The 24,267-nt window shown below is 45.3% G+C and overlaps 2 protein-coding genes across 3 annotated transcripts in view; both read left to right on the top strand.

Moving 5' to 3' along the window:
• Nucleotides 1-979: 979 nt before the first annotated feature.
• On the top strand, nucleotides 980-14,373 carry LOC118081286 (zinc finger protein RFP). Of its 2 annotated transcripts, XM_088664093.1 has the most exons (9): nucleotides 980-1,426; nucleotides 3,034-3,129; nucleotides 3,772-4,002; nucleotides 5,162-5,184; nucleotides 6,243-6,358; nucleotides 7,659-7,691; nucleotides 8,741-8,770; nucleotides 10,581-10,645; nucleotides 13,903-14,373. In XM_088664093.1, exons 1-9 carry the CDS (start codon nucleotides 1,001-1,003, stop codon nucleotides 13,960-13,962), a joined length of 1,080 nt encoding a protein of 359 aa, XP_088520219.1. In that variant the 5' UTR covers nucleotides 980-1,000; the 3' UTR covers nucleotides 13,963-14,373. The 2 variants fall into 2 exon arrangements, with proteins under 2 accessions (XP_088520219.1, XP_034963612.2); XM_035107721.3 differs by lacking the exon at nucleotides 13,903-14,373 and having other exon boundaries at nucleotides 10,581-12,681.
• A 1,790-nt stretch (nucleotides 14,374-16,163) lies between these two features.
• LOC118080204 (E3 ubiquitin-protein ligase TRIM7-like) overlaps nucleotides 16,164-24,267 on the top strand; it is a 29,563-nt gene continuing 21,459 nt past the window's right edge. The window contains exons 1-2 of the mRNA XM_060269827.2: nucleotides 16,164-16,786; nucleotides 20,229-20,324. Coding sequence (XP_060125810.2) covers nucleotides 16,334-16,786; nucleotides 20,229-20,324 — 549 coding nt within the window. The 5' untranslated portion in view covers nucleotides 16,164-16,333. The remainder of the gene's footprint in view (nucleotides 16,787-20,228; nucleotides 20,325-24,267) is intronic.

Genomic DNA, 24,267 nt, shown 5'->3' with positions numbered 1-24,267 from the left:
CCATAGAAGGGCGAAGCGCCACCGGAAGTTGCGTCACGCAACTTCCGGTCATGCGCGCGCTGCCGATCCCGGATATTTACGACCCGGACTTGGCAGGTATGTATGTGTTATGTATTGAAGTTCTCACCCTGGCCACCCGGAGTATTGTGTATATAGTTTTCACTCAGCTTCACCTCAGTCAATTTTGGCGGGAAACCCTGGGCTGCCTATATAAAGCAAGCTGGCTGAGATGTTCAGTTCAGTTCCAGCTCACTTATAAAGCACTACTTGGTGACATCGCTGTGTTGTCTGAGATGTCCACTCACTACTTAATAGTATGAATACCACCACTTACTAGCTACGTGTGTAAAAAAAAAAATAAATTCCTTCAGTAGCACCTTAAAGACCAACTATTTTTTTATTTTGGTATGAGCTTCCGTGTGCATGCACACTTCTTGAAGTGTGCATGCACACGAAAGCTCATACCAAAATAAAAACTTAGTTGGTCTTTAAGGTGCTACTGAAGGAATTTTTTAATTTTGCTTTGACTCAGACCAACACGGCTACCTACCTGTAACTAGCTACGTGTGTGTTTGTGTGTAATCAAAAGCATAGGAAGCAATCCATTCCGTTATGTATGAAGACCGATAGGGGCTGTTCAGCCACTTAGCAGGGTCCGCCTCCTGGCGCGACCCAACCAATCAGAGAAGAGCTTGGAAGGCAAACACTCCAATCAGCAGCAGCCTAACCAACGGGCAGTTGCTTATTATGACAGTTTTGGACGTTTTCTTCAGGGGCTTATTCGGCAGAGACACACGCTCAGTATCGGCTGTCTCCCCTATTTAAAACATTCGCTGGGACTTGAGGAAAAGTTCAGCAAATGCAAAGACCTGGGGTCATATTTCTTTAAGAAAAGATCACGTGGTAACTGAGTTTCTGAGTCATTTCCGGGAAAGGAAATTCCCAGTGGCTGAAAACTGGGAAGGCGGAACATAACTCTTCTCTTTGGGGTGAGGGAGCCATGGCTGCTGCAGGGGGTCACATCCAGCGTCTCCGTGATGAAGCCACTTGCTCCATCTGCCGGGATTTCTTCAAGGATCCAGTGACCAGCCCAGAGTGTGGGCACAACTTCTGCCGATCCTGCCTGATCGAGTGCTGGGGGGAATCGGAGGCAGAGGCTTCCTGCCCTCACTGCAGACAAAGCGTCCAGAGAAGGAGCCTCATCCCCAACCGGCAGTTGGCAAACTTCGTGGAAATAGCCAAGAATCTCAGTGTTCAAGGAGGGAAAGAAGAAGAAAGAAAAGGAGGTGTCTGCGAGGAGCACAAGGAACCCCTGAAGCTCTTCTGCAAAGTCCACGAAGACCCCATCTGCATGGTGTGTGACAGATCAAGGGAACATGAAAATCACAAGGTGATTCCTCTAGAGGAAGCTTTCGAGGAATACAAGGTAGGAGATCCCTGGATCTTTTTTTGGGGGGGGAAATAGCTGTGGATTCTTCTTGGGAGGTTTTCTTTTTAATTCTCAGTGGGCATGGCATTAATTGGTGGTTCTTTATTACGTTAGAAATATTTCTCTCTGCCAGGGGGACAAGGGGATCTAGAAAGACTCATAGCAGCTTCAAAGACTTGAACTTGGACCCTGGCAGGGAGAGAAAGGGTTAACCTCGTCCACATCCCCCAGCAAGGTTGCTTTGTACATATTTAGACCTGTACAAATGTAAATTGCACATACACAACTTAATACATGTGTCCTTGGCTACCAGGATTCCTCCTCAATGCCCTGCAAAGCAGAGCTGCAAGGGGGGGTGGGGACTGTTAACCAGGAATTGACCAGAAGTTGCAGGATCCCACCCCCCAAGTATCTTTTGGAAGCAGATTTGGGAGTGGGGGGTGGATGCACCTACTAGTGGGGAGCACTCTTATTATGGGGGTGCTGTGGGGCCTGTGTAATTAGGTTTCAGCGGGGGGGGGGGCTGAGGATCTTCAACCCCAAATGGCAAAGGACTCCATGATTCAGAGTAGCATCTGCAAAGACAAGGGGGAAAGATGACTTTTTAATGGCAACTCAATTATTATTATTATATATATATATATATATATATATATATATATATATATGCCTTTTAATCCTTTTTAAAAAATCACTTGTTCTACTACCGTGGTGCAAAAATGCTCCTGTGCCATGCAATGCTAATAATGCCACGAAATAGTAATAATAGTGAAAAGAAGCTGGTCCCTTTGAACTGACAATCTTCTGATCGAAGGATCTACTTAGGTGGATTCTGGCCACAGCAAGAACTTATTTGGCCCTGGTGGCACAAGCACACGTGGGCTCTGGCTACTGCAGAGAACATAACTGACAAATAGCAGAAAACCTGAGTTGCCATTTGGCCCAATTAAGCGGCAAAGCAGTGATGTTAAGAGAAAGGGTGGAAAAGCTTGCAGAAGAGGGGTTTGGAATGGGTGAAGTTTTGAGAAGCTCTGGTCTATTCCCTGCATTTCTTGCCTCTTGGACTGACCTCACTATCTCTTTGATGCTAGACTGATACATCCCAGGTTGGATCCTGCCTAGCTCTTCCTCCTCTTCCTTTTCCTCCCACTTCTCCCTGGGACCTCAAGATCAGAAGTCAGGCTGGGACTCCCAAGGAGGGGGGAGAGGAGAGGAGGCTGAGAGAGCACTCTGCAAGGGAGGGGGTTTGAGAAAGGGTGAGGGGCTGCCAGCTCTGCAAGTAAGGGGAGTTTGTTGAGGGAGCCGTGGACCAACTGAACTAACCACCCAACTCTGAACTACCCCCCTCAGGGCTGGTTTTATAGTCCCTATGACTCCACCCCCTTGGATTCTTATTGGGTAACCCGTTTAACTATTTCACCTCCAGCACTATCATAGGTCAACGTCACAGCCGTGGACCCAAAAAGGTTGAAAACCTCTGGACTTTTATTTCCTCCAGTAAACTACTTTGCTATTATAGCAAGGCCACTGGACCCAGGAAGCCAGTATGATTTTCATCTCTCCGTGTGTCTTAATCAAAGCTGAGTTTTTCCTTTTCTCTTTAGGGAGAGATCTGTCGCCGCCTGGAGATCCTGAGGAAAGAGAGAGAGGAAATTCTGGCCTTTCAAGCAGATCTGGACAAGGAAAGCAAAGACCTCCTTGTAAGGGTCTCTATTGTTACTAGACAGGGACCAAGCACCTGAGACCTCCAGGTATAGGGCAGTATATAATTTCAATAAATAATAATAATTGATAATTGATAATTGATAATAATAATAATAATAATAATAATAATAATAATAATAATAATAATAATAATAATAATAGAGTCAGGACTGAGAAGTGATGGGGAAATCTTGTTCGTTTTTAGGAAACTCAGGCCATTTTGAACCTTTAAAGAAAACAGGGGAACTATGGGGATGAACTCTGCACTTTGTCCTCCCCCTCTTCCTCTGTTTCTGTTGCCTTCCTACACCTAAATGGCGCCAGTATAAACTGAGGGGTGTTTTTATGTCCATGAATGTTCTCTGAACAACTTAGAACTTGGGTTATGCCATGCCCCAAAACATGCAGGGAACATCCATGGCTAGGGGAAAAAAGCTCTTTGCTTTAGGCAGTAGTCTTCTGCAAAATAGAAGTCAACAGAAACAGCATTGGAACGGGCCTCCCCTCAGAATAAATGCTTACATCTTTAGCCACTGGAGGTTTCATGTCTATGTGGAATTCTCATAATTCTGTTCCTGAAGGCTGATGTTCCTGAAAGCTGACCATTGTCCACAGTCAGACCTCCCTTTTTATTGCAGAAATTAACAGAAACTGAGAGGCTGAAGACTGTGGAGAACTTCAGACAACTGCACCAGTTTTTGGAAGAACAAGAAAAACGTCTGCTGAATCATATGGAAGAGGTGGAGAAAGAGATTGCAGGGAGAAGGGATGAGCAGCTGGCCAAACTCTCCAGGAAACTCTCCTCCCTTGAGAGGATCATCCAGGAGATGGAGGACAAGCGTCAGCAGCCAGTGACTGAACTCCTGCAGGTAAGACGGTGGCAGGAACAGCCTAAGGCTCCAGGAAGAGGCTGCCTCCCATCCTTTCTGTGCCCCTTTCATGTATGCAAGGAGTTCAGGGGCTCAGTTGATGGATCCTCTAGTCAGGTTTGTAATGGACAGGAAGACCCAAGAGACCTGGGATGCTTAACTCACCTGAATGCAGACTAGAGATTCTTCTGTCTCCTTTAGGAGGTGATTTTCTGCTCTTTGCTGATGATTTGTCTCTGAATGCCTTCCCACTGGGCTATGCTGCCTTCCTGCCCTGTGCTGGGCTTCACCAAGGATGCATTCAGGCCTCCTTCTGACATAAGCCAGTCTCTTGACCAAGCTTCTCTTCCTGTTCTCTCCATGACTTCTGGGTTGATCACCTTCCCCATGGATACAGATCGGCCCAAAATGGTGCTCAGTCACAGTCACAAAAGAGCAAGACAGAGGGACTCATCCAGACTGCTGCTTGTCCCACCCCTTTTCTCCAGGAAAGCCCGCTGTTTACTGTTGAATGAGAGCAAACCTCAGCTAGGTTTTCTCCAGATTGACGTTTGCTTTGATGTTGCACTAAGGAGCAGGTTTTTCCTGAGGGATAGCGGCAGGGCAAAGGCAAAACCACTTGGACCCGTGTTTTCTGGGCCCAGGAAAAGCAGAATGTGGATGAGCCGAAAGAAACACTGAGCTGTTTTATTACCCCTTTTGAGGCATTTTATGCTGCAGGTGCTTTTTTATTTCCAGTTGGAAAGTAGCATTTGAAATTTGGGGGCTTCTGTGGAAGACAATTTGGGACTGTGCTCTAGTAGGATTATCCTGTAGGCTTACTTATGTCTTAATTGCACAGTGCCAAAGGGGGTAAAGTTAATAAATTATAATCTAAGACATGAGATGCGTTGTAATCTTCTCTTGAACCCACAAATGTGAGATTTCCCTAAAATGCTGGTGGATTTTCATAAGGATTTTTAAAATGTGGAGAACTTGATATCAGAAAAATTATCTCAGACTGGAAAAATAAAAGCTGTGAGAAACTAAAACTGGCTGATTCAGCCATCCCTACCCACAACCTTGGCATGTGCCAGGCAGACTGGCATCCAGGGTCTGAGGGGGTCTTATTAGTGTGGCCTGTGGTGTGCAGTGAATTCCTTTCTCTTTTTTCCTCTAGGATGTGAGAAGCACCTTACAAAGGTAAGTGGATCTGGCTCATTTCCATTAGCATCCCTCCATGAGGCCAGGATGCAAGAACCTCAAACATGGCCCTCAAATAGGGGCTACAGGGGAGAGACTGTAGGACTCACTCCCTGCAGCATCTCACAGGTAAAACAGGACCCCCTCTTTGGAATTTGTAGCCGCCCAATCCTCCCCAATAAATTGACGCTATTTCTTTTGTGAGGTTTGGGTTTACTTTTGTAATTATACACAGTTATACAGATTATAATTTGTTTTGTATTGGCCTGAATGTCCTTTTGATTAATCATTTGATTTGGTTGTGCACCTGTGCAAATTCTGTCTCATCTTCTGCAAACACCCGATTTTAGAGCAAAGGCTATCTAATGTATCAAAGCAAGAGGACCCCAAGCTCCAGAAACAAATATTTTGAGTTTATTCAAGTGTCACTAAGAGAAGGCTATTTTACTGGCACACAGAACAAGGCAAAGTTACTTTCTTTGGAGCAATTATTGCCTGAGTTGTTTCCTTCTCAACTGACCAGTTCAGTCACTCTTACAGCAAACACTCTGCCAGCCACCCCACCTTATCTCAAGCAAACACCTGCCCCATAGAGCCCCTTGGGAGGGGGAGATTTCTCACAAAGGAATTGGCTATTTTCATGACCATATTCCGACTGCAGTATTTAAATTTAAGGTGTCACTCAGGTTCAGAGTAGAGGTTTTGAGGAACATTTCACGTTTCCCAATAGAAGTGAATCTCTTTATCTTCCTCACACCTTCTCTGGGGACATCTAGAAAAAGAAAATGTGTGCTGTGCTGTCCTCACCCTCAGACAATTCCTGCCCTTTGATCCCATATGATTCTGCTGCTTCTTTAATAGACATCAGTGGGGAGAATCAGAGGCCTTGGGTTGCTGTTTTGACCCTTGGGGGTCTGGCTGAGGAGTCCGTAGTGAGGGAGAATCTCCCCACTCACTGCCTGCCTTCCCATTGCTGGCTTCCTCCTCTCAATTTCTTTCTTTTCCTGTGCCAGGAATAGTGGATTTGAATGGGCTGACATTGTTTTTCTTTTCACCAGGTATGAGAAAAGAGAGAGTCCAGAGAAGCCAGTGGCTTTCCCTCCAGAACTGAGGAAGCAGTTGGAATCCTGTGATCTAAGTCACCTTGTGGAGGATGTAATGAAACAGTTGAAAGGTAATGAAAACTGGCTGTCAGGATTTCACGCTGGGAATTCTGTTACTTCTTCAGAACTGAACATGCCAGGCTCTTATTGCATGGAATTGAGAATCCTCAGGATACCTTCCTTCTTAGTCTTCCAGCCTTCATTTCCTGTCCCCCAGAATGGCCCATGTATGTTGTGACGCTGGATCCTGTAAAGAAAGCCTGAACCAGAGTGTAGAGCAAATCAGGATATTTTTCCTCCCATGTGCGTCTGTTTACAATTCTACGGAACCTCCTTTTCCTTTTGGTTTCCTGTCTACACAATTCGTGTAGTTGTCCTTTTGAAGGTTCTCCTGCTCTGAATGGTGTCAAAGGGCATTAAGAAGCCCCCAGTTCCCCCTCTGTCTCCTGCTCAGGCTTGTTTCTCAGCAGTGGAGCCAAGGCCTGAGCCGTCTCCTCCTCAGACGTCCCCCTGCAGCTGCCATATCTAGGGCTTCAGCCTTCAAGATCTCCTGAGAGTTCCACCATTGAGTATAGAAGCAAGAGCACAGGAGATGTTAAGGCTGCCTCCATCTCCCCTCTTTATCCTTTTACAGGATTCCTATAGCTCTGCCTCCCTTCCAGTCCAAGAACGCAGAACCCAATTTCTGTGACAAAGTTCAGAGACTATCAGTATTCATGTTGAATATTTTTATTGTGCTATTCTTAAGCCTGCTTTATGATTGCTGAGTTTTAAAGCTTTAGTTATTTTCATAGATTCCTATGATTTTATTGGTTTTAATCATTTTTTCTACATTTGTACCTCGGTTCTTGTATTTAATCTGTTCCATGAGCCCTTTTGGATCCAAAATGGTTCAAGAACCAAGGCGTGGCTTACAATAGACTGAAGAAGCTTCCTGCAGCCATTTGGAAGCTGCAGAAGCTGTGCTGGAGGTTTGTCTTCCGAAAAACAATCACTTCTGTTTTTCTTTCATTTGGGAGCCAAAACGTTCGAGTTCAAAGGCGGTCGGCTTCTGAGTTTCCACTGTACTATTTAATACTTCTACAGTCAAACCTCAGAAGTCGAATGTATTCTGCTCTGGAAGGATGTTCAACTTACAAAACGGGGCACGGCTTTTTGCAGCATTTACTTCTAGGTTTTTACTTCTAGGTTTTAGCATTTACTTCTAGGTTTTTGACGTTCGGGAGCCAAGGCGTACGGTGACAATCGAAAACCGAGGTTTGAACACACTCAAATTGAAGGATGCTACGTTATATAGTGTTACTTTTGTATGGAGATTTATTTCAGGTGGAAGAGTGTTGCCCTTACACTTTGTCTTTTTTGCTTCCTCAGATGCTCTGTTATGCAGAAAACAGATTCAGAAAGGTAAATTTCCAGGGGAGCAACAATTTCACAGGAGGGATGGGGGCTGATATATCGTGGGTGTTGACGCGTCTGTTCTGCAGTGCTTGGGACCCCCATCAATGGCATCACTTTGGGTAACAGTCCTCTAGTGGTGTTTGGGTTCTTTGTATGTCCCATGAATGAACTGGGAGGGGGTTTGAAGGCTTGGGTTGGGGGCAGAGCTTGTCCCTGCGAAGAATCTGCACACCAGTCTGAGTTCCATTCCTGCCCATAGAGTATTATCCTGCTTTCCCCCACAGTTTTAGAGATTTTGCTTTCTTACCAAAGCCCTTAAGGAGAATCCTGCAGGGTCAGTCCAATGTCCCTCTTCTCGAGTTTTCATGTATAGGGAACCTCCCTTGAATTTTGTTTTCCCTCCACACAATCTGGAGAGGTTCTTTTGAGGCTTTTCGAGATTTGCTTGGATTTCCCCCCGCTGAAGTGTGTTTTAAAGGACACCCGCAAGCACCCAGTCCCTCCTCTACCTCCTGCCCAGGCTGGTCTCCCAACTCTTCCTCAGACTTTCAAGCTCACCAGCCATTTCTCATGCTTCAGCCATCCCAATCTCCTCAGAGTTCCCAAGGGTCTCATGAGATCAACCCCATTCCAGCTCTGCCAATTCTTCCCCTGCAATTTCCTCTGAACAGTTTTTTCCCACCAGTTTATTTGGGGCAGGTGTTAACCTTCCTCCAGCCCTCCAGTACAGATCATCATTTCATTTGTGAATTTTGAAAGATTGTATTCCGCCATTTTCGAGTATGGTTTACCATTTCTGATTTCCCCATGGATTCATGGAATGGTAGAATTTGAATGCATCACAAGGATCATCTAGTCCAACCCCTGCAATGCAGCAATTACAGCTAAACACATTAGGCCTACAGTTGTCGTCTTTGCAGTTATTTGTTATATGATTAAACCTTTTGCTTGAAATAAGGAAGCAACAGATTCTATGTTATGGTGATGTTTTGTAAAAAGATTTTCTTTGAGCTATTGTAGTGTAGCCCATTAAGCCTCTCTTTTTGCTTCTTCAGATGTCCAGTCATTCGGAAATCTCCAGAGAGGTAAATTTCACATGGATACTCCAATTCACAGGAGGGGGGGGCTAGTGTTTCATTGGGGGGGCGGTCAAGAGCCTCTTGTGTACAGTTGAGAACCATTCACAGCTTGTCTCTAGCCCTGCTGTTTGTACCACAAAGGCAGAGGGGGAGGTGCAGAAGGGAGGGGGGAGACTTCCCAGAAGGATCAAATGGAGGAGGGAAGAGTTTTATTCCTGCCTAGAGAAAGTTGGGTCACTTTTCCATGTGACCTTTTCCAGGCCTGGTTGCCATATGTCTTCTTTTTCTTTGCCACTTCCTCCTTTCACGATTAAAATTTCTGCCCGGGTGGATTTTTAAAAGTTGGCATAATGTCCCAAGGTTTTTTTGTTTTTGTTTTTTGTTTACATGATCCCTTGAAATTTTTTCTAGTGTATTAGACTAAGATCTAAGGCACCTTGCTTAGCTAGTCTGCAGCAGAGAATCAACAGAGCCCCATCTTAAGCTAACAAAATCCCTTCTCTTGTGGCGGAACTAAAAGGATGCTGGCTCAGCTACAAGATCTTGGCAAAGGAGTCTAGGAAGGCAAGAGTTAACCCTGCCCTTAAGGAGCGTCCATATGTAGATGTTAAACAGTTTAATAAATTGTTCTGTGCACACTTATGTTCACAAAGATGTGAACATGAGTCCTAAAACTTTCATGTGGCAAGCAAGGGAGCAATATGTATTATTATTATTATTATTATTATTATTATTATTATTATTATCATTCTGTTGTTGAAAGTTAAGAGCATTGCTACTAGCAATATATCACACCTTCTATAGCCTACATATAGTAGGGGTATTTAAAATGATAGTGATCCATGGTTAAAAGTAGAAGTCGCAAATGTGTCCTCTTTCTTGCTGTTAAAAACATGGCAGCCCTACACTTGCCTATCATGACTGCCCCAGCCCCAAACTGGTAACCTTTTGAGTTATTCCCCCCAGGGAACTAGTCTTATGGTATGTATTAAATCCAAAAGAGAAGTGTTGAATAAGCCATCCTTTGTAAAATTGCCCTGCCACCTGCCTCCTCTTCCCTGGTGGCATGCCCTAAACTTCCAAGATGGTAGGAAGGAAGGCAAGGAGAGACCAAGTGGGTAAGAGAGATGGAGAGCAGGAATAAACAGGCTCCCCTCTTAACACGGTTTTCACTTATGGGCCCAGAACGTGACCCCCGTGAAAGTGAGGGAACACCTATATGTGTCTTTATGTTGTCTTTTTATGCTGTGAACCACCCTGAGGCGTAAAGATGAAGGGCAGTATGCAAATGTAATACTGTTATTATTATTATTTATTATTATTATTTGAACAGCGTCCTCCTCTCCCACATCAATGTCAGAGAGGGGCAGCTTCTCTCCTCTCCTGCCTCCTCCAATTCTCCTCTCTTTTCCTTCACTAACAAAAGAAATGAGTAAAAGCTTTACTGGGTGGTTTTTCCTTTTAAAAAATGCCTGGATTTATTCTGATGAAAGTCTGCAAGGAGGAATCTCAGTATTGCATGCGACGGAAAGAAATTGCATTGATCTGAGAGGGAATATGAAGAAGAAGAGTTTGGATTTGATAACCTACTTTATCACTACCCGAAGGAGTCTCAAAGCAGCTAACATTCTCCTTTCCCTTCCTCCCCCACAGCAAACACTCTGTGAGGTGACCCCCAGATTACGGGTCTACCGCTCTTAACCACTACACCACACTGGGGGGTTTTTTTGTGTGCTTTTTGTACAAGGATGTCCGTCTCTCTCTCTCTCAGCTGATTCTGCCTAATCTTCTCTCTCCCTCATCTTCTGCCCAACAGCAAATGTCACTCTGGATCCAGACACAGCCCATCCCAGGCTCATTCTGTCCAAGGATCGGAAAAGCGTAAGATGCAGAGACAGACTTCTACCCATGCCCGACAATCCTAAGAGATTCAGATGCTATTTTTGTGTGTTGGGACGTGAGGGATTCACAGCAGGCAGACATTTCTGGGAAGTCAGTGTGGGAAGTGGGGAAAGATGGGCTTTGGGGGTTGCCAGGAAATCTGTGAATAGAAAGGGCCGCTTCTCCTTAAAGCCTGAGGAGGGGGTCTGGGCTGTGCGGAAGTGGGGAGATGAGTACATAGCCTGTACCTCCCCTCTTTACTCTCCTCTGTTCCTGAGGGAGGAGCCCAGGAGGATCCGGGTGTCTCTGGATTATGAAGGGGGACGTGTGTCTCTTTCTAACGCTGACTCAGGAGCTGAACTCTACACATTCTCAGGAGCCTCGTTCTCTGGAGAGACCCTCCTCCCTTACTTTTATCTGTGGGGAAATGAAACACACCTCAGAATCTCCTGAGGAGACTAAACTTGCCTCCTCTGTCCCCTGTCCGCATTTCACCATCTTCTCCTCTAAGTGACCCCACTGTTTCCTTGTTCTTTTGCTACGGACATACCCATAAAAGCCCTTTTTGTTGCTTTTAACCTCTCTAGCAAGCCTGAGTTCATTCTCTGCTTTAGCTTTTCTGACTTTGTCTCTACACGTGCTGGCTATTTGTTTGAATTCCTCTCTGGTGGTTTCCCCCCTTTTCCATTTTTTGTACATATCCCTTCTAAATCTTAACTCAGTTAAAAGTTCTTTAGACAGCCACCCTGGCTTCTTTAGGCACCTTCCATGTTTCCGTCTCATTGGTACTGCCTGAAGTTGTGCCTTTAATATCTCCCTTTCAACAAACTCCCAACCATCATGAACACCCTTCCCTTTTAGTATTACTGTCCATGGGATCTCACCCAGCGTTTCCCGAAGTTTTCTAAGTCGGCTTTCTTAAAGTCTAGAATTTGAGTCTTAGTATGCTTGCTTGCTCCTTTCCACTGTATAATAAACTCCAGAAGAGCTTGATCACTCCCACCTAATGATCCTGCCACTTCTACCCCACTAACCAGGTCATCACTATTGGTTAGGACCAGATCTAAAATGGCTGATCCTCTTGTTGCTTCTCCCACTTTCTGGACAATGACATTGTCTGCAAGGCCAGTGAGGAATCTGTTCGACCTTATGCTCTTGGCTGAGTTTGACATCCAACAAATATCAGGATAGAAATCCCCCATTACTACTATCTCACTTCCTTTTGAATGCTTGGTCATCTGTGTCCTCAGTTTGGCTTGGGGATCTATAGTAAACTCCCACAATGAGATCACTGTTATTGTTCTCTCCCTTAATTTTGACCCAGATACTCTCAATATGGCTTTGAAGTTTTACATCCTGGATCTCTTCACAGGAATACACATAGCTCTGATATATAATGTCACTCCTCCTCCTTTCCTGTTTGGTCTATTTCTCAGAAATATATTGTATCCCTCTATTTCTACATTCCAATCATGAGACTCATCCCACCAGGTTTCAGTGATGCCTATTATGTCGTATTTAGTTTGCTGTGCCAAGAGCCCAATTTCATCTTGTTTATTTCCCATGCTCTGTGCATTAGTATACACACATTTACCTGATTCTGGTTGCTGCAAGAACACCTTTTCTACTTTTTCCGATTGGAACGCAAGGTCCAATTTGGGAATCAGAAGCCCCTCTGGGGATGGGAGGACATACACACAGAGAGAATGTTTATCATTTGGCAGAATCTGGATCCAAATAGTATTTCTGGAATTTAGTCTTTATGGACAGTGGGCACATTCCTTTTTGACATTTTCACCACCCCCCCTTCTTAAAACAAAACAAAACAAGCAAGAGATAAATTTGAAAAGAACAACAGAAAATTAAACAGTTAAATACTGCTGTGCTATAACTCGTAGTTATTTCTTAGTTGATTGACATGCAGAACGTAGTGATATTTATTTTGGTTTGTGGTTTTCAATGGGTATAGACTGTTGCATTTTTATCTCCTTATATAAGAATTAAAAAGAAAAATAAACAGATTGTTTTCATAAGTATCCCTGCAGAGTGCATTTAAATCGTTTAGTACACACAGTTGTATGTCCGTGGATACATGCATTCACCCAAAGGACACATTTTTATTGTTTACTAGCTGTACGCAGCCACGCGTTGCTGTGGCTAATCCCTGTTACTCCCCCCACCCTGTCCCGACCCATGTGATCTGTCCCGACCCCGTCCACCCCCCACCCAGGGGACCCCCTACCTCCACTCAGCGTCCGGTGGCGGGGTCTCCAGGGCTGTCTGACTCCCTGGGGTGGGCTACCTCCCAGTCAGAGGCGGGTTCTCTGGGGCAAGCTGAGTGCCAGGGCAGCATGGCTCCCAGAGGCGGCGGCGGCGCAGTCCGGCCTCGGTCGGCCTACCCCTCGGTTTGAGGAGGATTTGGCGTGGTGGCAGTTAGAGGATGGTGTGTTGGGTGACGTAATGATCCGCCCTCGGAGGAGGAGTTGCCAGGCAGAATTTCCCAGCATCCCCACCCTCTGAGTTTTCCGTTCTGAAACACTGGGTTTTACCTGTTTTTCCTGCCAGAGGTGTGACATCTGACAAATGTAAGTGTATGGAAACACTTCCGTATTCCCATGTGAGGTGGTGGCCAAATTTGAACGCGATCGGGCCAGTGGTATCGGAGAATGGCGCGGCCCAACAAACATGGACCCTCTACATTTATATATATAGATGGGACACAACCTAGCCAAAATTAAGCAGCTTTTAAATCCCAGTAATTTAAAATGGAAGAAACCTAAGCTGCACTCCCAAAGTATGTTTGCTGGGGAGTAAGACTCACTGAACACACAAGACTTTCCTCTAAGTAAACATGCTTGAATCGTAACCAATGGGCCCTGGTAGTGTTGAATAGGAATGCAGTCTCCCCAGTGGGGCTGACCCCTTGGAAATACGCTTAGGATTGCAGCCTGAAATGTTTGTGGGGTTTGCTGCAATCCTCACCCCACTTACTTGGGAATAACCCCCCCCCCCGGACTTATTTCTGAGTAGACATAGTTAGGGCTAAACTAAAGCTCTTGGCCAGCTGTGGGGAACCTTCGACCCTCAGATGTTGCTGAACTACAAATCCCATAATCCTTGGCCATTGCCCACGTTTGCTGGGGCTGATGGGAGATGTGGCTCAGCCCCACCTGGAGGACCATAGATTCCTTCTGCCAAAACACTATTCCTTACCCAGAGAGCCCACACTCCCGCAGTTCTCCTCTTTGACTTGCCAGAACATCGTCCTCTGGCCTCGATTGGCAAATGAAGATGATGGAGTACATGGAAATGGCTGAGATGACCGGAAGAATCCGCGACTGGGGAGAAGAAGCGACAGAAGAAGAGTGGAAAGATTTTAAAATTTATTTTAAAAAATATGCCAAAATTGTATATCAAGATTAGATTTAGGATTGTAAAGAAGCTGTGGATTTAGTGACTATGTAAAGTATATGGAGGCATGAAAGATTTGAAATTTTAATTTTTTTTATAAAAATGTATTGGAAATTGCTAAAGTTAAATATGAAATGAAGTGTGGATGGAGGGAACTCAAGGAGGTCCTTGTATACAATGTTAAAGGGATTTGGAATTATATTTGGATTTTTGTGTTTTTCATTTATTGTTATGTTATTGTATTTTAATGTCTTTTATTGTTTTTTTCTATTTTCCATTTTGTTTATAAAATTAATAAAAATTATCTTAAAAAAAAACATTGTCCACTGGCTTGGCTGTGTCAGGGATGCCTCCTCCTTGGCAAAAGGCCTCTCCTCCTTCGTGCTCGCTGGGCCCTGAAACAGCCAAACGTCCCCCACTCAGGTTTTGCTGTCCCGGAAAACGCCATTTAAATATGGATGCCTAAGATCCCACACATACTCCCACTCCCAATTTCGTAATGCCAAGCCATGTAAAATCACAGTCCCCAGACCCATCCCTAAGCAGCTGCTGAGACAGTGTAGTGTAGTGGTTAGAGTGTGGGACCAGGACCTGGGAGGCCAGGGTTCAAATCCCCTCTCAGGCATGAAGCCCATTGATGACCTTGAGCCAGTCAGGGGCTCTCTGCCTAGCCCACCTCACAGGGTGGTTGTTCTGGGGGTTATAAGAGAAAGGGGAGAACCTTGACCTCCTTGGCGTAAAGGTGGGATATAAAGCACTCCATTGTGGGCCCAATTTTATGGAACTCCCTTCCAGGTTGCGGTCAGACGGGCCCTTCTCCTGTAGACCTTACTGAAGACATCATCATCATCATCCTAGCAGGCATATTTTATATTTTCTACTCCTTTTCATTGTATTTTTCTCACTGCTTAGAGACAATGGCAATCAAGCTGTACAGAAATGGTTGAGACAAATTAAATGGGGCTGCAAATGCACTCTGCACGTGCTCAGGTGCGCTCTGATCCTTAGCTCATCATTCACCCTGCTCAAGGGAACACCCCAGGCCTGCCACTAAGAGAGATGTCCACTTACCTCAGTCAGCCCAGCTTCGGCCATTTGTTCCATTGGCTGTGAGGGACAGAAGAGAGGAAGGCGACTGGCTCAGGGACAGGGCAAACACATTGCATGAAGATCTCACTCTCCATCTCTGGGACCTCCAGTTAAAAAGCAGTCAGGTAGGAGACGATGCCAAAGTCCTTCACTACAAGACCCCCTGAGAGATGCCACCAGTCAAGTTCTGGAGTGCTTCAAGCAGGAGCAGATACACATTTTGGGTGGCATTCAATTAATCGTACGCCAACTCGAGGTTTAGGACTAGCACAATGAGACTTTGTCCCCTTCTTCCCCTTCCTGCACACCCAGATCTGCTAGCGAAGGCCAGGGGGAAACCCCAGAACACATTTTTGGGGGGGGAATGTTCCGCCACACAAGGCAGGCTCTTCAGAGTCTCAGGAAAACAGGATGTCCATCCCATTCAACGCCCCGAGGGAGGTGTTCTGGGTGTCTGATCTGCACTTAGGACATTCCCTCACCCTGGAGAATCCGCCAAAATCTTGAACCTACTTATGGGTCCTCTGGAAGACCTCCTCCCAGTGCCTCCCTTTCCTGCAGGAGTTTTACACAATAAACATTTAAAAACAAAGCCTTTCCCCCCAAAAAATCATGTCCCCATTGCATTACAGTGGCATGTCCATGTAGCTGTCTCTGGGAATTGGCTGGCAAAGCCTCTTCTGTCTCAAGGGGGCCTGGTTGGTGGCTGTCCCCTGAGACGGCATCTGAAACACAGGGAGGAAGCCCTAAGCCAAAGTCCCTTATCCACATCCTAGTTCCCCTTGTGCCAAAGATGGCTCAGAAAGTTGACATGCTTGTGGGGGCAAACGACCGCCAGCGCTGAGCACCCCTGCTAGCGAGATTCCCACAGGCTGCCAGTCAGCTCCTGGGCCAAGTTCAAGGTCCCATATACCCCAAGACCAGGTTACTTGAGAGAGGTAGGAAACCTATGAATGAAAATGTTGCAGTATGTGTGTGTTTGTGTGTAATCAAAAGCATGGGAAGCAATCAAGAAGCATTCGCTGCTACTTGAGAAAACATTCAGCAACTGCAAAGACCTGGAGACACGTTGTTGTTTTTTTACAATAAATATCACATGATCACTGAGTCATTTCCAGGAAAGGAAACACCCAGTGGCTGAAAACTGAGAGAGCAAAACCTAACTCGGGGATTTGGCGCGAGGGAGCCATGGCTGCTTCTGGGGGTCACATCCAGCGTCTCCTTGATGAAGCCACATGCTCCATCTGCCTAGATTATTTCAAGGATCCAGTGACCATCGCAGAGTGTGGGCACAACTTCTGCCGATCCTGCCTGATCCAGTACTGGGGGGAATCGAAGGCAGAGGCTTCCTGCCCTCAATGCAGACGAAGAGTCCAGAGAAGGGGTCTCATCCCCAACCGGCAACTGGCTAACATGGTAGAAATAGCCCAGAATCTCAGCCTTCAAGAGGGGAGAGAAGAAGGAGGGGGGAAAGGGAGAATGTGCGAAGAGGGAAAGGGAGAAGGAGGGAAAGGGAGAGTCTGCGAGAAACACCAGAAACACCGGGAGCCCCTGAAACTCTTTTGTGTGGTTTGTGACAGATCAAAGGAGCACAAACACCACGAGGTGATTCCTCTAGAGGAAGCTTTCGAGGAATACAAGGTAGGAGATCCCTGGATCTTGAGGGGGGCGGGGAATAGCTGTGGATTCTTCCTGGGAGGTTTTATTTTTAATTCTCAGGTCCAAAGTAGGCATGGCGTGATTTGGTGGTGCTTTATTATGTAAAAAGCAGCCAAGGGTTGGATCCTGCCTCACCCCTTCTTCCTGGGGGCTCCTTTGTGGATGGAGTTGAAGTACCGTGTTTCTCATATTATAAGACATGTCTTATATTTATTTTTTCCTCAAAAAAACACATTATGGCTTATTTTCAAGGGATGTCTTATTTTTTTCCTCCTCCTCCTGCCGCGGCCGGCATTGCTGCTGCGCCTATCACTATGTCTTATTTTCGGGGTATGGCTTATATTCCTTGAATGCTTAAAAATCCTGCTATGGCTTATTTTATGGGTATGTCTTAAAATATGAGAAACAGGGTATTTCTCTCTGCCAGGGGGACAAGGGGATCTTGAAATACTAGCAGCAGCTTCCAATATCGGAACTGGGACCTTGGTCGGGAGAGAAAGGATTAACCTCGTCCACATCTCCCAGCAAGGTTGCTTTGTACATATTTAGAACTGTACGAATGGAAATTGCACATACACAACTAAGTACATGTCTCCTTTTGCTACCAGGATGCCTCCTCAATGCACGGCAAAGTAGAGAGCAGCCAGGGATCAGATGGGGAGGGGGGGAGGGGCGGCGGGGTGGACATGGAGGGGCGGACTGTTAGCCAGGAATTGACCAGAAGGTCAATTTAAATGCCTTTTTATCCCTTTTAAAATAATTCACTTGTTCTACTGTTGTTGTTTAGTCGTTTAGTCATGTCCAACCCTTCATGACCCCATGGACCAGAGCACAAAAAATACTTCTGTGCCATGCAATGTCAACAATGCCACAAAATAGTAATGATAATGAAATGAAGCTGGCCCCTTTGAACTTGCGGGATGACCAGACAGTAATCTTTCTGAAGGAGCTGCTTGGGCGGATTCCGGCCACAGCAAGAACTTCTTTGGCCCAGAAACGGAAGAAAGTGCAGCACTTAAATCTCCCCTGGTGGCACAAGCACATGTGGGCTCTGGCTACTGCAGAGAAGATAACTGACAAATAGCAGAAAACCTGAGTTGCCATTTGGCCCAATTAAGCAGCAAAGCAGTGATGTTAAGAGGAAGGGTGGAGAAGCCCTAGGCTTGCAGAAGAGGGGTTTGGAATGGGTGAAGTTTTGAGAAGCTCTGGTCTAACCCTGCATCTCTTGCCTCTTGGGCTGACCTCACTATCTCTTTGATGCTAGACTGATATATCCCAGGTTGGATGCTAGACTGATATATCCTCACCCCTTCTTCTTCCTCCTCCTCTTCCCATGCCTCCCTGGGACCTCAAAATGAGACGTCAGGTTGCCTTTGCAGACCTGGCTTGCCAGAACATCTTCTCCAGACTAGTTTGTTGCACTAGAAAACTTTCCCATCCCTGTGAAGAGACTTTGACATTGTTCCTTTTATAAAGGGACATAAGATTTTTAAGACATGAAAAAGAATAAAAATGAGAAATATAACCAGTTTGGACACAAGCTTGATTTCTGAGGCTTTTGGAAATACAATTGTTCGACTTCCTGCTCTGCTCTGTTCCCATGAAATCTGAGATAAACAGGATGACTGTAGCTATAACATCATCTGAAGGCCTTGACTTCCAGAAGGATCTTTTGGAACTGTGTTTGGACTTGAGAAATGAAGTGCAGCAAAATAACATATTGTTGCATAAGCTTGGAAATTAAACAAAGGGTCTGCCGGTTTCTCTTTAAGGTTTCCAGACTCAAAAGAGAGCAGGGCAATTAAAGGCACAGAAGTCCTGTCCTCTATTGAGTCTGGCAACCCTAGAGAAAAAGGATTAACCCCAACAGAGAGCGAAGTCATGCAAGAGGAACAACTGTGTAATGGAATTTGTTAAAAAAGGAGGAAGATATATGGAACATGGATCAGAACATCTGCCTGATCCAAGGAGTCACCAAAGAAGAACCAGCATGGAGTAATGTCCTCCCAGTGAGAGAGGGAGGGCAGGATCCATACTGGGGTCAGAATACAAAGGGAATAAAAACTGAGAAAGGGCTGGAGAAGGGAATTTTTGCTGGATGGTTTTGTACTACAGCATTTGAAGAAATGGGGAGACACCAGGGGGTGATTGAGGACGAATGGTGGGTAGACTGGGACAGGGCGGGAGTGGGGTGAGGGGTAGTAATGGGTGTAACTTTCTTGACTGATTTTGATGGTCTGAAACTGGAATGATTTATGGAACTCGCTGATGAATCTGGGAGAACCGGAGTTCAGGGGAAGGGGGGTTAAATTTGATATAATGGGTTTAAATGTTTATATGATATAAGAATTAATATGTAAATTTATGGAAAGTTCTTGGTAAAAATCTCTAGGATAATGGGAGAATGAGAAGATAAAGGAAGGGGAAATATTTTTTGATTGGGATAAATTGATTAATTATTGGTGGAGAATAGATGATACTTTTTAGAATAGGATATTTGAGTGTTAATGATAAAACGTGTTAGGTTAATTTAAGAGATAAGATGGAAACTGATTAATTGGATTATATAATGGACCCAGTGAGGGGGAATCGAAGAAGTCAACAATGTTAAGTAAACAACATAAGACTTGAGAAGTTTTTCTTTTTTATGTTGTATTTTTATTTTTTGTATTCTTTTTCTTTGTTCTATATTTTGTTCTGAGTTTTTGTTTGGTTTTTTGCGATTCTGTATCTGAAAAACGAATAAAAATTATTTGAAGAAAATTTTCCCATCCCAGTTCTCTAGTGGTTTTCAACCAGTGTACTGTGGCACCCTGGGGTGCCTTGAATGATGCTCAGGGGTGCCGCTGGAAACACTGGCCTCTGTCCCTCTTTCCTTCCTTCCCTCCTTGGATGCCATCTCTGCCTCCCAAAGGCTTGCACAGCAGCCCTGGCTAGAACCTCTGTAGGCGAATGGTGCCTCTGGGGCTGGCCAGGAGGTGTTGGCTGCCAGGAACTGAGGCAGCCGCAAAGTAAGCAAGCAAACTGGTGAGGGACCCTTGCTGTTGGGGATGGACAGACAAGCCCCAGGCCCCTGTGGGGCAGCGTGAGGAGGCACCTCTCTTTGGGGCAGCTCAGAGACCAAGAGGATGACTCTTAAGGAGAGGGGAGAGGAGGCTGAGAGAGCATTCCGCAAGGGAGGGTGTTCGAGAAAGGGTGAGGGGCTGCCAGCTCTGCAAGTGACCTAACTGGGCCCCTGAGCCCCACAGGGGTGCCGCAGAAACAGGGAGCTGTGGACCCTAAAAGGTTGAAAACCGCTGTACTTTTATTTCCTACAGTAAATTACTTTGCTATTATAGCAAGGCCACTGGACCCAAGAAGCCAGTATAATATTTATCTCCACTTTCTGTGTCTGTCAAACCTGAGTATTTCCTTTTCTCTTTAGGGAGAGATCTGTCGCCGCCTGGAGATTCTGAGGAAAGAGAGAGAGGAAATTCTGGCCTTTCAAGCAGACCTGGACAAGGAAAGCAAAGACCTCCTTGTAAGGGTCTCTATTGTTACTAGACAGGGAACAAGCACTTGAGACCTCCAGATATAGGGCAGTATATAATTTCAATGAAGAAGAAGAAGAAGAAGAAGAAGAAGAAGAAGAAGAAGAAGAAGAAGAAGAAGAAGAAGAAGAAGAAGAAGAAGAAGAAGAAGAATTGAGTCAGGACTGAGGAGGGATGGGGAAATCTGCCCATTTCAGCTTCTCCCCATTTCTCCTTTTTCCATATCATTCTGTTTATCAATTTATTATTATGAAAATGAATCAGATGTTAGGGTAGCTACCTACTTGTATAAATATTTTGATCTGTACTGTACCCTCATATAAATACATTTTTTGTGAATATTACCTGGCTGGGTCAAGCTTGAAAATATCAGAGGTGTGAATTTCAAAGCTCTGTTTTGGTCTCCATATTTTTTCAGCAATTGAGAATTAGGTAATTTCACCTTTGAATGCAGCTAAATTGAGTTTCTTTCCCATTGTCGTATATTATGTGAATAGCAGTCAAGGAGAAGCCTGAGGACTTGTGAGCTGAAAAGGTGGAAGCAATTCAATCCAAATCCTGATTTACCAGAAATATTACTAAAGAATTCATAGAATCATAGAGTTGGAAGAGACCACAAGGGCCATCCAGTCCAACCCCCTGCCAAGCAGGAAACACCATCAAAGCATTCTTGACATATGGCTGTCAAGCCTCTGCTTAAAGACCTCCAAAGAAGGAGACTCCACCACACTCCTTGGTAGCAAATTCCACTGCCGAACAGCTCTTACTGTCAGGAAGTTCTTCCTAATGTTTAGGTGGAATCTTCTTTCTTGAAGTTTGAATCCATTGCTCCGTGTCCGCTTCTCTGGAGCAGCAGAAAACAATCTTTCTCCCTCCATATGACATCCTTTCATATATTTGAACATGGCTATCATATCACCCCTTAACCTTCTCTTCTCCAGGCTAAACATACCCAGCTCCCTAAGCCGTTCCTCATAAGGTATTGTTTCCAGGCCTTTGACCATTTTGGTTGCCCTCTTCTGGACACGTTCCAGCTTGTCAGTATCCTTCTTGAACTGTGGTGCCCAGAACTGAACACAGTACTCCAGGTGAGGTCTGACCAGAGCAGAATACAGTGGTACTATTACTTCCCTAGATCTAGATGCTATACTCCTATTGATGCAGGCCAGAATTGCATTGGCTTTTTTAGCTGCTGCATCACACTGCTGACTCATGTCACGTCTGTGGTCTACCAAGACTCCTAGATCCTTTTCACATGTACTGCTCTCAAGCCAGGTGTCACCCATCCTGTATTTGTGCCTTTCATTTTTTTGCCCAAGTGTAGTACCTTACATTTCTCCTTGTTAAAATTCATCTAGTTTGCTTTGGCCCAGTTGTCTAATCTGTTAAGGTCATTTTGATGTGTGATCCTGTCCTCTGGGGTATTAGCCACCGCTCCCAATTTGGTGTCGTCTGCAAACTTGCTCAGGATGCCCTCAAGCCCATCATCCAAGTCATTGATAAAGATGTTGAATAAGACTGGGCCCAAGACAGAACCCTGTGGCACCCCACTAGTCACTACTCTCCAGGATGAGGAGGAACCATTGATGAGCACCCTTTGGGTTCGGTCAGTCAGCCAGTTACAAATCCACTGAATGGTAGCATTGTCTAGCCCGCATTTTACCAGCTTCTTTACAAGAATATCATGGGGCACCTTGTCAAAGGCCTTGCTGAAATCAAGATAGGCTACATCCACAGCGTTCTCTTCATCTACCAGGCTTGTAATTTTGTCAAAAAATGAGATCTGATTAGTCTGACATGATTTGTTTTTCAGAAACCCATGCTGACTTTTAGTGATCACAGAGTTTCTTTCTAGGTGCTCACAGACTGTTTGCTTAATGATCTGCTCTAGAATCTTTCCTGGTATTGATGTCAGGCTTACTGGGTGGTAATTGTTTGGGTCCTCTCTTTTCCCCTTTTTGAAAATAGGGACAACATTTGCCCTCCTCCAGTCTGCTGGAACTTCGCCTGTTCTCCAGGAATTTTCAAAGATTATTGCCAGTGGTTCTGAAATCACCTCTGCCAGTTCTTTTAATACTCTTGGATGTAGTTCATCTGGCCCTGGAGACTTGAATACATCTAAACTAGCCAAGTATTCTTGTACTACCTCCTTACTTATTCTGGGATGTGTTTCCCCTGCTGAATCATCTGCTCCATATTCTTCAGGTCGGGCATTGTTTTCTTTTTTGGAGAAGACTGAGGCAAAGAAGGCATTGAGGAGTTCTGCCCTTTCACTGTCCCCTGTTTGCATTTCACCATCTTCTCCTCTAAGTGACCCCACTGTTTCCTTGTTCTTCCTTTTGCTACGGACATACCCATAAAAGCCCTTTTTGTTGCTTTTAACCTGTCTGGCGAGCCTGAGTTCATTCTGTGCTTTAGCTTTTCTGACTTTGTCCCAACACGTGCTGGCTATATGTTTGAATTCCTCTCTGGTGATTTCCCCTATTTTTCCATTTTTTTGTACATATCCCTTTTAAATCTTAACTCAGTTAAAAGTTCTTTAGATAGCCACCCTGGCTTCTTTAGGCACCTTCCATGTTTCCGTCTCATTGGTATTGCCTGAAGTTGTGCTTTTAATATCTCTCTTTTAACAAACTCCCAACCATCATGAACTCCCTTCCCTTTTAGTATTTCTGTCCATGGGATCTCACCCAGTGTTTCCCTAAGTTTTCTGAAGTCGGCTTTCCTAAAGTCCAGGATTTGAGTCTTAGTATGCTTGGTTGCTCCTTTCCGCTGAACAATAAACTCCAGAAGAGCATGATCACTCCCACCTAATGATCCTGCCACTTCTACCCCACTAACCAGGTCATCACTATTGGTTAGGACCAGATTTAAAATGGCTGATCCTCTTGTTGCTTCTCCCACTTTCTGGACAATGAAATGGTCTGCAAGGCCAGTGAGGAATCTGTTCGACCTTATGCTCTTGGCTGAGTTTGACATCCAACAAATATCAGGATAGTTGAAATCCCCCATTACTACTATCTCACCTCCTTTTGAATGCCTGGTCATCTGTTCCAGGAAGGCATCATCTGTGTCCTCAGTTTGGCTTGGGGGTCTATAGCAGGGGTCCCCAGACTTACCGCGCGGCGGGCCGGTGCCCGCCGCGCCGACCGCGCAGTGGGCCGGAGGGCGGGGGAGTGCGCGCCCATGCGCATGCGCACACGCACACGGGCGGGGAAAAAATCGCCGAAAATCGCTTGTGCGCATGCGTATGGGCCTCCCCCGACCCGGAAGTGCACCAGAAATGACCTCTTCCGGGTCGGGAGAGGCCCATACGCATGCGCACAAAGGATTTTCGGCGATTTTTTGCCGATTTTTTAGATCGTCGCTGCGCCGCGCGCCGTGAGAGCGGGCGGCGGCAGCGGGCGGCGGGGGTCGTCGCGGGCCGGATTGGAAGGCCGATTGGGCCGCATCCGGCCCGGGGGCCGTAGTTTGGGGACCCTGGTCTATAGTAAACTCCCACAATGAGATCACTGTTATTTTTCTCTCCCTTAATTTTGACCCAGATACTCTCAACTTGGCTTTGAAGTTTTAAATCCTGGATCTCTTCACAGGTATACACATCCCTGACATATAACGCTACTCCTCCTCCTCTCCTGTTTTGTCTATTTCTCTGAAATAGATTGTATCCCTCTTTCTACATTCCAATCATGAGACTCATCCCACCAGGTTTCAGTAATGCCTATTATGTCATATTTAGTTTGCTGTACCAAGAGCTCAAGTTCATCTTGTTTATTTCCCATGCTCTGTGCATTAGTATACAGACATTGAAGACCATTGATCATTCCCCCATGTTTAAAATATTTAAGGATATTTTCCTCCCACCACTAGGTCTGTGTGCTTTTTGCTCCATTTGGTCCTTGACATTTGGCTGATCATCTTCAGAACTTGATT

Source organism: Zootoca vivipara, chromosome 2, assembly GCF_965207765.1.
Source record: "Zootoca vivipara chromosome 2, rZooViv2.hap1.1, whole genome shotgun sequence".
NCBI classification, from domain to species: Eukaryota; Metazoa; Chordata; class Lepidosauria; order Squamata; family Lacertidae; genus Zootoca; species Zootoca vivipara.
The sequence above is the reverse complement of the archived record's forward strand: the minus strand, read 5'-3'. Positions and strand labels throughout refer to the sequence as shown.